Source organism: Echiichthys vipera, assembly GCF_963691815.1.
Source record: "Echiichthys vipera genome assembly, chromosome: 20".
Taxonomy (NCBI): Eukaryota; Metazoa; Chordata; class Actinopteri; order Perciformes; family Trachinidae; genus Echiichthys; species Echiichthys vipera.
Genome location: NC_139845.1, coordinates 16,760,490 through 16,774,916, shown reverse-complemented (window position 1 = coordinate 16,774,916; position 14,427 = coordinate 16,760,490). Strand labels below are relative to the sequence as shown.

Here is a 14,427-nt window from a genome sequence, read left to right as displayed (position 1 = left end):
GCCAGTGCCCTATAGCAGCAGAGCATAACCGAGGATTTTCACCCATTAACTTTGTTTTTCTGTCTCTTAACTCGGACTCGTTCTGCCGATTCAGGGCTCCCCGCTAGCCGTGGATTACACTAGAGTGGCACATTTATGCTTTATGATCCGAATTGCTTGGGCCCTACAGTCATCACTTTGCGGGCAATATGCTAATGCGCCCTTTGAATGGGTTATCGGAGGTGCAATAAAGGCTGATAATAGGCACCGATAGGGGGATAGCAGGGTTATAGATTAGGACATGAGGAAGGAATGGCTTCATGTGGGATCATGAGCCCACTCATAACACTTCAACAGTACATTGAGCAAGATAGGTACAGACGTGCTGGAAAGAAATATACATCTCTACAAGTCATTCTTTAAGTCAAGTTGCATAAACCTGTAATTAATATTGAAAGTGACACTGCTTGATGTATGATGTATGTTTGATGTATGTAAGCACATTCTAGCATCTTTTAGTTAATTGTTAAGGTTTTTACAGCCTTTAATTATATTCTTTTTTTTTATTGAGTCTAACAGCTCATCAGTGCAATTTCCAGATGAACTGACCAGTTAAACTCGACGTCACAAGACCCGCCCAGCACCAAATGGCAGACAGTTAGCAACAAGCTAATGAGCACAATGGAGCATCTAGCAGCTTAAGAGCCAGATATTTCCCTCAGCAGTTGATGGAGACGAAAACAGAGGTAAAATGAGAGTGAATTTATTCATATCAGTGTATTCATTTTACGATTATAGTGACCAAAAATATCACGGCTATATGAACTATTACAGTATTGTTAAAAGTACTGATACACACTGAAATTATTTTAAGTTTATATTGAAAATCACAAATAAAACAGCACTTGTTTTGTTTAACAGAACTGTAGTAAATGTATCTGTTTACTAAATGTAAACACTGATGTAAAGTGTCTGTAATTTCAAACTCAAAGTACTTTTAACTCCAAACTGTACTCAGCTGGAGGACTTCAGAACATGTATGTGTTCTTACATTACACTAAACTGCAGTTTAACACTTCTAACATCTTCTTTTGAACTCTCAGTATCCCTGTGTGTTTAGCTGCATTAACTGTTAGCTCTTTTAGCACAAATATCAAGGAAAAATGACCAAATCAACAAACTCTGCAGGTCAACAAGATCGGTGAACGCTCTGTTTCTGAAAAACTCCAGGTGCTGTATGAAGCCGCGTGGAGGAGGGACCGAAACTGGTCGCAGGAGGGACAAAAGAAACTCTATAGTGATGCAGGTCACTGCCTTCCGTCATGTCAGTGAAGCAAAACCACACGTTGCATGCCGTGCCTGCATCTGAGAGACTGTTACTAAGTTTGGTTGATGAAGGAGAGTATCATGAGTTTTTCAAATCAAAGGTGGATTTAATGATAACATTTAAAACAGTAATACTAACCATCAAGAATTTTACTGTGGTTTATCATTAAACCAGGTACTGTTTCATCCCTAACACAACATCAAGTGAATGCTAATGTGCACCATACCAACATTATAATGTGATAACGTTTCAGTGTTGTGTTTACAGCTTGCTTCCACTGCCCCTAATTGACAGAATACATTTTTGTTGGTTATGAATACAATGCAATCTTAACATTTCACAATTAGACAATATACTGTACAACATGGTGAAGAGGTAGTTTTAATCAGCATTCCTTGAGCAGAAAAGTATTCAAACCCAAGACAATATGCTGCCATTTTGTTCTCCAGATTAATTTATCATACAGAATCTCTGACCTTCTAATAGGTTCCATAGGGATATCTGAATTGCAGGGAACATGTTGTCTTTATACCGACCCTGTGCTTGGCTGTAAGGCTGGTAAGGGCCTTATCTTCCTCCCATCAGTCTGTCTCTCAATGATAAGAATAATCGGGCTAGAACTTGGCGAGAATACCACAAATGTCAAACAGTACATACCGAGGATCAGCGCAGCACTTGTACACAATGGTGCATTGTGCCAGACTGGCTCTCCGTCACTGGAGGGAAATGCACCTTAGAGTTAAAAATATGGGCTTTCCTGGTACAAGGACAGATCCTATAGTAAAATTGCCACAAAATTGATATGTAGGCTTATACCACAATATAACTACATTTATGGTGTGAAAAAACAAAAGGAAACTTTTTCACCTACGGAAAATGCTTATTTGCTCTCTTTCTAAGAGATAAGAAGCTCCATACCACTATCATGTATGTGAGTTAATTATGGAACTGTAGCTGGGAGGCTAAAAGCTACTATAGCTTAGCATAAAAACTGGGAAAAGGGTGAAACAATTAACCTAGCTTTCTTAAAATTTAAAAAACTCGCCTATCAACACCCTTAGAGCCCTTAGAATAACACATATCCCTTTTGATTAATATGTATACTAATAGCAGTGTAAAATTGAAGGTTTTAAGGGGGTGCAATGACTTAACTAAGTTCGCTCAAACAATCCAACATGGTGGCGCCCGGCATCCACAGCAGTGAAGGCTCTATATATACTGTTTATTCTCCCTTTTGTGTTCTTTTTGTCTCAATAATTAACACACACTGTACTGTCCATTTTTCTTTCCTAGACATGTTGCAAGCTCAAAATACAGCATAATGCATCGTTATTAGTATATGGTATCACTAAGAATGTCTAATCTGTTGAAAGTTGATTCTGATTCTTCTGAATATAAAAGATTGCTGACTTTTTAACTGGAACGTGGTCAACTCAAATGGGACGCCATTCCCAGCTCCCAGTTTCAACTTCTGAGGTAAATGGACCGCACCGTTATACCCAGTGTTATACCTGAATGCGTTCACTGAACAATAGTTGAACTCGTTCATATTTTGGGCAGATGCGAACTGAATGTACTGTATTACTGCCTGATGAACGTTGCTGTGAACGCGTTCATTCTGGTCTCTGTGAACAGCACGCTACCTCAGTTAAACTTTGTTTAGTCGGGTGTCAGATTTCTATAGAGCCTTCCAGGCGAAACCCAGGCAAAAACACACCGTAAACAGGCCTTAAGATGTAGCGGGAAAAAAACTCAATGTGGCAATACCAGCCACCACTGTCGCACCAAAGCATGCGTCATCAAAACAAAAAACAGCAAGGAGGCGACAAAGCAGCAAGGAAGCTTTGTATGATCATTTAATTAAGTTTTATGCCATGTTCAGTGAGGAAAAACCTTACAATTCTGTGCAAACTTTGCCCGCTGGCTTTCAAAAAGAAAATCTGCACTTCAGTCACATCCACAGCAAACCTGATCAACACATTGAACTGAAGCATTTCAAGGTATGTGCAAGCAAATAAAAATAAATCAAAAGACAGTCAAGACAGAGCCTCGACCCAAACCCCATTAACTGCGTACAATAGCGGCTCCATTGTCATCTCCCAGCCACAGCTGGACGACCTTGTGGTTTAGTATAGTTTCTGAGACCTGCAGCCTTTGAGTAAAGTGGAAAGCCCAGCTTTCAAAAATGTAATGAAAGGGTTGCAGCCATCCAAAAAGGTGCCATCAGTTATAGGTTAAAACTGTTCAAATAATTGCTGTCTGTAGTTGTATATAGATTTGCTTGCAGCAAAATATTGAATATAACTAGGAACTAGGTCATTTTTGGAATTATGAACTATGAACTTAACTAGTTCACTTTAAAATGTGTGAACTGAACTTCAAACTAGTTCATGTAGAAAATGAACATTCCAAACACTGGTTATACCACATTTACATCAAATATAGACTACAATTACAGGCAACCAAGTAGCAACTTATCTTAGTTTCCAATACTAAGCGAAGCTAATCCACAGACATGAAACGGGTATTAATTTTCTCATATAAAGAAAGTAATTAAACGTATTCCCCAACATTTTAAAGCCTTGTTAAAGTTAAGGTGTTTGAGGAGATGACAATTTGAAAAGTACTTCCATGGTCAAATCTTCTATAGCAGAACATCGGTAAACTGCCACAGAGACCGGACTTCAGTGAGGCTAGTTTTATCTCAATAGACCTCTCACTCAGTTCCCACTGATGCAACTCTACTTTGTCCAACAAAGCTGCAGTATTATTGTATAAAATTTGCCTAGTGCAATATAATAGCATAACTATTGCAAAGCCAAAACATTTGAACTGATCATTCACATATGAGTAGGATTGCCTTTTGGCAGCAGTGAAGCAGAGCACTCTTTTATGTATGAAAATGTTTAGTCCCATCAAACATTAAACAAAGACATTACCTTTGGGGTTCACTTTAATTCTTACTTTGGCAAACTGCTAATGAAAACGTTGTATGCTTTTGTTAAATGATAAAAATCATCAATCAGAAATGACTGGTGAGTTTCCAGAAACCCCGCTGTCCACTAAATCCAATTTTGTGAAAATCAACATTTGTGTTTATTTTAATTGGTGGATTGAGATCCACTTGGCCGACGATAAGGAACAAATTGAAATGTTTGAGTAAAGTTTGATCAAAGGTGGACAGAGTGAGTTTTGGGAAAGCGCTCTGTTGCAAACATTGGGAAATGTAAACAAATAAAACCGCACCATTATATCAGCCTTTACTCTTTAAAGGTTATGAAGTTAAAAATCAAACTTTTTTTGTATGCATTTTTATCTGCAACTGTACTCTTAGAATGTCCAAAGAACCCTGAATAACTCTCCATCCTCTGTGTGTACAGTGACTCCCTGTAGCCAAGCATCGTGTTGTGGTCCCCTGGCCTAGATCTAGGGCTCCCTGTGGTTGTGGATGTGGCTCCAGGCCCGGTGGCTCCAAAGCGAGCTGGCAATTGCTCAGATCCTGGGCGGTGGCCCGGTCAGGACTGCCAAAGCTCTGGCTCGCCTCCAGCTGCAATCGCACTATAGGGTTCATCTCCACAATGGTGCTTAACAGAGCTAAGGTCACTTAGAAAACAAAGGATGCGCGCCAACAATTAAAACTCCTCTAAAGTCCAACTAGGAGAGGGTGTACCTTAGGCACATCTACTAGCAAAACAATTAGAGAAAGTTTAGTTGCTTCACAGTAATTGTGTCGAGGATTTGGAGAAGAGTCCCACGGGAGGCAGATGGAATGAGGAAAGGAGCTGCAAGAGCGATAGAGCACCAAATGACCTCTGGCAGAAGGGGAAATGAGTGTTGTTCAGAGTTTGAGTGAATTAGCGGGGCCATTTGTATTCATGGCTATATTACAAAAGCAGGGATGGTGGAGTGGGGCTCTGTATGCTTTCATTAGAGTCACAGCGCTCCCAAGGAAACCACCCTCAGGCCTCCTTAAGCCATGTCTGAACTCAGCACGTCTGTGAGTGGGATTTATTTGCTCGGTAACAAGATGAACCTGTCTGAGGTATTAGGTGTTGAGGCCGCTCCGGGCAGACAGTTCCTTCTCTGATTAAAATGGGCTTTCAAAGGGGGCAAGGTAAGGGGAGGTTAAGGCTTGGGTGTGTGTGTGTGTGTGTGTGTGTGTGTGTGTGTGTGTGTGTGTGTGTGTGTGTGTGTGTGTGTGTGTGCGCGCAAACTGTCTCTGTGTGGTCTAAGCAGTAAATCGTAACCTGAGGTAACCGAAGGTGGAGAGTCTCGTTCCGTGACCGGTGAGGAAAGTTGGGCGGCTCCATCTGGCTGAGAAAGGTAGCCATCGGGACAGAAAATTAAATCGAAAGGAAGGCGGGGGTGGGCAGAAAAAGAAATCACACAGGGATCTGCTAATGTAATCTGGCTGAATCCCTTCCCTCCACTCGTGGGGGCAGAGAACGGCGAGGAATGTGATGCAGCCACGGCAAAGCTCGGCAACCACCCACAAGGCAAAAAAAGAGAAGAGAAACAAAAAACACGCAATTCAGTGTAGTGCTGAAACCAGTCAGGGGACCCTCTTATATCCAGTCAGCTAGTTGTACTGCACCTAACAAGAGCCGTCATGATCTATTATTTACTATCATTAAAATGTATTTATGGGGAAGGCATATTTCATAGAATTTAATTTTCAGGTTCTCCAATTCTAAATATGTAAAAAGGCGCTTTAATGCCAAATTCTCTGCCATGGTCTTGCCAGTAAGCTCTCCTCCTGTTGCTCTGCTGCTGCTGTAAAGAACAGACACTTTAGATCGAACATCACAGGGTGTGAATTAAAGTAACGGCAGATGGCCCTCAGAGTCAAAATGACGGACGGCCTGCAGAGTTTTCTCTCAATGTTAAAATAAAATCCTGTCAATGTTACAGATGACTGCAATACAAAACAAAGCGACTGGTCACTTTCAATCTACCCATCAACTGTCCTTCCCATTATGTGCAAAATGAGCTATTGTACTGTCAACAATTCTGTGTATTAAGAAAAAAAACAGCTAGTTTGGCTTCTTTCATTCAGATTCAGTGTTAGTGTAGGCATCGGTGTCCTCACAGGTGCAATTGTGTGAGCAGCTAGTGTTAATTAGGCCCTTTTAAGAGCAATAAATGTTTATTACTGAATTTGGACGTTTGTTGCGCGGAAAGTTCACTGTTAAATGAGGGAAACCGTCACCTCACATTTACTTTACATCCTCATTTTAACTATCTAGCTGACACTAATTCCCAAAACAACTTCCAGTGCATGTAACAGTAAAACAAGCTCAATAGACTATTCAATCAGCAGCAGTTAACACACCCACTCACTGACATCATCATCTACTAATTAATCAACGGGTTTTATTACCCACACCAGGAGATCTGTTAGGATGATGGAGGAGGGAGACGTTGCTCTGTGGCTCGTCATACTTTGGCTGCTGGGATCTGTCTTTCAGCCAGACCAGTGTTCCCACTTGGAGTCGAGAAGCTCGCTGGAGGTTTTGGCAGCAGAGAGGGGAGAAGCCAAAGGGCTGACTACAGCAGTGCAGCAGGCAACAACACGCCATAACTACTGTACCTTGTGGCGTGTCACTCTGCTGTACTGTAGGCTGTGCGGTGCGTGCCACGTTGCACATCCGACATGCAGTAGTGGTGGCAAGATTGCATGCACTTTTTATTTGTATGCCCTGGAACCAGGAACCAGCAGTCAGACTTTGTTGCATTTCTTATTTAGTTGTTTAGTTTTCAGTTTCATAAAGACAAATTTGTGATGAAAAGTTAACCAAAAAAATCACCCAGATGGACAAAACTTTGCAAAAAGGTTCACAACCAGAACTCTGTGTAACCAGACATAGATCTGTTTTGTAAATATCAAATCATTGTGAAACCGGGTTCTAATGCAGTTAATCATAAATGGATGTAGACAATCTCGTTATATGATACAGGGGTTAAGATTCAATATATTAAGATCTATTGCGGTACTGTAAGCAAAGCGATATATTGTGATTTTTATGATCACACCACCACCAGTGTTACCCACAGACCAGGTAGCACTGTGTGGTGCAGGGCCACATGGAGACCTTTTGAGGGGCAGGGGCTCTGACCTCTCCCCTGTATCGACTCTGACAACAGATATGTGAACTGCTTTTATCTGAATCATAATATGCAAATATACATAACTATATGTCTGTGGGTATAGCAAAGATATGTCTTTTTTTTTAAACTTAAATGTTTCTTGGAACTGAATAATCACGATCCCATTTGAAGTTTATAGCATGATGGGGCTGACTTTTACATGATTAAGACATCTATTAGGCTATACACATTAGAGCCACCCAGTCCCTTTGAGCTGCAGAAATACCTTTTTATTTGACTGAAATATCTTTTGGGCCCCATGACGGAAATTACAGACCTTTTCTTTTGCTTTATTATTGTGTTTGTTTGGACAATCTTTAACCAGGCCAGTTGCCTGACCACAATAACAGTAACAACGATAATACTGTAGCTGAGCCAGAAACCTATTATTAAACACAGTTTAACAAGACTGATCAGTAGGGATGGAAGGATACACTGACTCAACTCACGATAGGATTCGATTCATGATACTGAGTTCACAATACTATATTCAGAATATGGTGTTTACATGAGCACAGAGAACTCCGGTTATTCATATTCCTCGTACACATGATCAACACCATTCTGTTAGCAGAGGCGCTGTTTACAGAAACAAACCAGCATCAGGAAATATGAAACATTTACTAAAACGTAACAACTAAACTGCTAATTTCTTCTCTGCTCCGACCATCACCAGCTACAGCTGTCTGCTCTGAGTTCATCCACCATCTCTCTTCACCTGCACACACACACAGACTAGCCTCCGTAGCTTATTGAGGCATTCCTGAAATGATTTATGTAATAACTCGCTCCGCACCGCTGCCAGCCTGTGTGACTGACTAGCACGTAGGACAGTCAAATCGGTGGATGAAGATATACAACTTCTTTCACTTCCAAAAGAAAAAAACTGAGTTAGAACCCCCGATAAAACACATCAGCACGTTGTGCTGCGGCTGCGCCATTTTGAGAGACTGACAAAGAACGTCAACAAAGTCATTAGTAGATAGCGGCATCTGATTTATTTTTCATCTCAACCAATTTGAATCGTCACACATTTGAATTGATTTTTAACTGTCTCAAGATGCATCGTTACATCCCTAGCTCAGATTTCAGCACCAACCAAAAGTTAGAGCGAAACTGCACACACTGCAGACTGTAGGCACATGAGCAGGCTGCAGTGAGGTGCACGTCTGTCTCTCTCTCTCTCTCTATCTGTGTATGTCTATGTGAGTGTGTGTGAGTGTGTGTGTGTGTGTGTGTGTGTGTGTGTGTGTGTGTGTGTGTGTGTGTGTGTGTGTGTGTGTGTGTGTGTGTGTGTGTGTGTGTGTGTGTGTGTGTGTGTGTGTGTGTGTGTGTGTGTGTGTGTGTGTGAACGAGAATGACATGGAGAAAGAGTGCTATGCAGAGATGAATTAACGGAACAATATCTATATTTGAAAATCAGTGGCGCTCAGTCTTGATTCTTGACACATTGGTCAATGTAAGAAAACACTGCACCACCAGTTCATAACACTTTGAAACAGATCCCGCAAAGTGATTCACAATGAAGGATATAATGTTAACAATGTAAAAAGAGCAGCATAAAATGATGCCTCCTATGTAAAAAAAGAAAATAAAGAAAAACCAAACCCATTCATTCACCTTTATTCAGTCTCTCACCATCTTTTTTCATTTTTACTTTACCATATCTGACTGAGTCTGACTCTTCAGATGGTTTGTTCCACAGAACCATCTGAGAAACCATCATTGGACACTTACAAAGCAAACCTGGCAGGTGATTGGATGAACCAACGTCTATCACAGCCTGGCGAAGTCAGTCTGTATAAGATTAAAAACGTCTTTTCAATCAAAAAAAGCCTTCAGTGCCATTCTCTTCTCTTAATGGAGAAATACTCTCCTGTTCGTATGTAACCTATGCAATTGCAGCATCTAGGCTAACCTTTAGGTTAACCTTTAGGTGTTGGCCTAGATGCTGCAATTGTTTGAGCTGTCTGAACTGAACAACCCACCACAGAAGGCTGCACATTGGGCCACCCTCAGTGAGAACAGCTCCGACATCATATGACCCTGAAGCAGCCAAGAGGAACTTCATTTCAATGTTATAGTGTGTGACCCAGACCAGGAGAACTCAGTGGAAAGTGTTTGTTTTTTTTATTTTATTTTAATAAAGTCTTTAATAAGGACCAATGAGTGAGGGATTTGCTGTCCAATCACAGGTGATTTTACTTTTGAACTGTCTGTTGTTTCATCCAATGGTTGCTTGTTTCCTAGCGGTGCTGCGCCCCGTTCTCACGTTATCTCCTGATATCGCGAGAATAGGTAAGGGCAAGGTAAAAACTGAGCTCCCTCTATGAGGATGCACATTCTGACTTTCCGCAAACCAGATTGAGATTACGGATGCACCTCTTTAACACTTTGATGCTAAACTGGCCAAATGTTAATATGATCAAATTCAAAGCTAGTTTGGATAAATGGATCATAACATTTACACCAGCTATCCGATTACATTGAATCACGAGACCGCTTGCAATCAGAACCAAACGAACAAAAACAAGGACAAACAATAACATGATCTACACACAATGTGATTTTCTAGTTCGTCTTATTCTTAAGTTGCCATCTGAGTTCCACTGACTCCATTCCACTGGGTATCTTTAACCGTAAAATTAATTCATGTAAGTGCCTCGCTGCACAAACAACCCTGAAATCACAGCAGTGTGGGAGAGTATGCATGGAGCCAGAAGAGGAGATGTGATCAGAGAGCATGCCTGTGGACAGAGGTCAGAGCACTGAGAACACGTGGAGGGCAGGAACCTGTTTTAAATATACAGTACAGTGTTTACACGTGGGTGATATGAGTGGCTCTCCTATGATCACACACTGTGTCACACATACAGAAAAATGTAACCAGTCCATTCAGTTTGTGCTTGGGAAACTACTGTCTACTGTCTATTATTATTATTATTATTATTATTATTATTATTATTATTATTATAATACGGAAAATGGAAGTGTGTCAAAATGGGCACAAACGTGCACTTGGGCACAAGGATGAACTAATTAGATTTGCAAGGTCAAAGGTCAAGGTCACTTTGACTTTACAAAAACATATCTGGCCATGACGTCCTACGCTAATTATGACAACATTCCACACAAATTTCTAACAGGATAAAAATGACAGAATTATGGCATTTTATATCCAAAAAGATCACAGGTCAACTTCACTGGGACATCAAAACATTCTGCAAAAACGCTTTTCTTTCCATTATTTACCGCCATACCTCAAGAACAGAAGAACAGAGGCATTTGCTCGGACAGATTATAAGATTTGTAGTCAAGTTCACAGTCATAAATGACAAGCTTAACCGCAACAGTTCGGCAGTGAATGTCAGCGTGAACAAGGCGGCAGTCAGACCATCTGCATCCAATTTGCCTTATCATTACAGCAATATCCCCAAAAAATACTCAACCCACACAATAACCTCTGTGTCCATTCTGACAACAGGTTGCATTGTAACAGCAGCTCCCACTCGGCAATTACTCCCGCTTGATTTCACACTGCAGTGCATGATGAGGCCATTTCCGGGGACAAACGCTACTTTCAACACCGATAAAGATGTCATTTTGCAAAACTGTGTGGAGTAAAGGCCAAAACACAGATTAGCTGATTAATTCCCAAAGAAGGCTGGAATGAGGACTGGTAGGCTGACACTGGACAGCATGCACTCAGTTAGCTGATCTCATGGACTAATCAGGGTGCAGAATCCAGGAGAAAGAGAAGCAGATTGTGCAGATGTGGTGTATGTGATCACTCGTGCCAAAGAGGGTAGGTGTCAAAGAGAGAGCTACAACCAGACAAGCAAAGAGACAGCTGAAAAATGGTTTTAAGTGACTAAATAAGTAGACGCTGCCGTAACTATTTTCACAATTCAATGCTTCTTGTGTATATATTCTAAATTTTACTCTTGTATTTAATACCAATACCTTTAGTTAAACCTGTATATACTGATCTTTTGGCCACATTGGAAAGAAGCTGTAAACAATCACGAGGTATAACTTTTTTAGTTGATGTTGCAAACTCGTTAGCAGCTGCTTATTCACACATTTGGCAGGTATGGATCATGCTGATGCTACTGTTAGCATTCGTTTGGAGTCACAGTTCTGTCCACCTGATCCAAGTCCAATAATGTCTTTCCTTTTACCTCTATTTTAGTCTCCACCAACCGGGGATGGAAATGATGCTGATGAGAGCAGTGAGAATGAACCAAAGCAGTAAAGTTGGGCTGGAAAAAAACAACGAAACAATTAGCTATAAGACGCTAAACGCTCCATTGAACTGAGGGGGAAATTACTTTGGCTTACTCAATATGAGGGACCCCTTTTGGGGAATATTGTTTTTGTTAATAAAAATGTTATTTTTAACCTGTTAAAGCCAAAGTTTGAGCCTAAATTATAAGGCTTTATTTAAGGGGTAATATCTTTTAGTTTCTGACAAAGTGCTTGTTTAGCATATAGCTAATACACAACCATAACTAAATCCGATCCAACATGGCGTAAAAAAGTTTTGGTCAAACCCTACCTCTACCCCTAGGTGGGTTTTTAACAGGTTAAGTACCAATGACATTTGCAATGTATGCTGAGGCAGGAGCATGAAGTCATATTTTCCACGCAACTCAGCTGATCATCAGTGATCTCCTTGAGTGGCAACATCACATAAACAGTCTTTATAAATACCCACCTTCACGTGTCTAACTGCTGCTGCCACAGGAACTTCTAACCTCTGCCACTGCTGGATGAAAACTAATGCAAACTAATGACCAGAAGATAGAATAGAAATGACTTGTGTTTTCAGTTTGACTGAGACAACTTATTCTTTGCTGTGATTATTGGCATCAAGGTGATTTATAACATGTAAGCCACTGTCAGCACCGTCAGCCCTGTAACAGCTGCAATGAAGGGTTTCCTGGCTCAAAAGCAATCTGCTTAAGTAGCTTCCTGGTTACCACAAGAGCTGGCATTGCAACCAATGGCCTAATGGGAGTTATCAGTACTGTCAGAGCGCGGATCAGATTGCTTTGCAAAAACTCCTGGTTGCATAACATGCATTCTGCAATGTGGAGTAGCATTACGGTGATATTGCGAACTAAAACACAAACACAAAGCACATGAAAACAGTGGCAGAGGTGACAAGTTCAAATATACTGAATACATTTGCCTTCTGCATGAAATGTTCATACACAGATTTTATCTTAATCTTGGCTTGAGCATTATAATATGATAGAAACAGTCTGCATTATTACCTTTCAACATGAATCCACCTTTTGATTTAGGTGATAACCAGAAACTGACACGCACTCGCTCAGCACTGGAGCGCACTCTCTCTGCACTGAAAGAATGGCCGGTGGCAGGTGGCTTCAAAAAGGGTTCAAAATAACCACAGCCCACTGTGTTCTGCATAATACACACCACGGTGTCCCCCCACCCCACCCGCAGCAACCTGAACACATGCGTCGAAATCCGACAGTGACTCAGTTCATTTTAAACATGTGAGCAGATCATCTTGTTACAATGTAAACATATCGAGGAAAAAAAAGTATTTGGTAAAGGGTATTTATTTCTCATTTGGTCATCAACTGGTCAAAAAGTGGATTAGATATGTGGAAAAGTTTCTTCTTAACAAAACTATTAAGTAAAGTTTCTATGTCTGTTGTACCTGGCACAACACCTGACCTTATATAGTGTTTAGGGGCCGTTATCTATGCTACTAAACAATTATTATGGAGTGGGATTCATCATTCAGCACACCTGGGTAAGAGCAGATTTGGATGGTTAAGAAAATTTGGTGCATCTAGAGTTGACTTCACCTATTTATATATACACACGATAGATTTAAGAGATTGTTGCTGGATTTTAAAAAGGGTAAGAAGTTGTTTCTTTTTGGGTTTTTTCCATGGCATAATCACATTGCAGCCTCAATTTCTCTGAGTGCAAGCAATGTTATATATACACAGTCATGCACAATGCCACCGAGAGAAAAGAACAGGAGTCTTTGTGCAGGCTCGCTGAGGCAGATTAAAGATTGCGTGGGTAAATGCGTCAAAGGATCTAAGCTCTCTATGGTCCTCGAGCATCTTACCTGACCACTCTGGAGCCACCTTTGTTGACCTGCATGTCCACCATACATCCCGAGTTGACGTAGGAGGCCAAGTTGATCTCTGAGAACTCCGCCTGGGGAACACAAAGAAGAAAAAGGGACAAGATTACATACTGCATAAGGCCAAGCCTCTCTGCAGTCATTTAACTTCCCTCCTCACAAAAGGTCTTTCTGACAGAAATACATTCATTTTAAAAAGTGAAAGTAAAAGCGTGCGTCATGCCTTTGACTTGTGAAAGTCGTGTAATGGGGATACAAATGCAGGCACTTTAACTTGACATTTTTTCTTATAAAGAAGAAGAAAGACAGGAAAAGTACATCTAACCACCAAGACGGTACAGACAAAAGATTCTTTACGGTTGACTTCATTTTACATTTGTGCATTTGCACAGCAGAAGAGAAAAAGACAAGACTCAGAGAGAGTTGGTGAGAGGAGGCTAATTGAGTTATCCCCAGCCTGTGGCCTCCCGGACAGTGAGAGCCTTGTTAAAGGCTGTAGCCTGGCTACCTAATGACACAGTCAAACTCTCAGAGATACTCGAAAAGAAAGAGCGACAGTCGACTTCTGGGAATGGACTTTCTAGATGGACAAGGACCAGAGAGAGACAATTCAATTTCCCTGCTAATGAGTGTCACTGCAGTCGAGAATTATATTGATGTTTATGCTCATGGCCAGATTTAGCATTCCTGTAATGAAATTTTCTTCTGTCACATTAATGATGGCTTTTTTTTTACTAAATAATGAAAATTCTGTGTCAAAAAAGTGACTGTTTTTTCATCTGGTGAAAAGTGTTGATTTTTTCATATTAAATCGATGTTCATTCTAGCATCCTCGTGTTAT

At 40.8% G+C, this 14,427-nt stretch overlaps 1 protein-coding gene across 1 annotated transcript in view; it reads right to left on the bottom strand.

Annotated features, from left to right (window-relative positions):
• syn3 (synapsin III) overlaps nt 1-14,427 on the bottom strand; it is a gene marked incomplete at both ends in the record, with an annotated part of 99,842 nt that overhangs the window by 62,566 nt on the left and 22,849 nt on the right. The window contains one exon of the mRNA XM_083935117.1: nt 13,569-13,660. Coding sequence (XP_083791243.1) covers nt 13,569-13,660 — 92 coding nt within the window. The remainder of the gene's footprint in view (nt 1-13,568; nt 13,661-14,427) is intronic.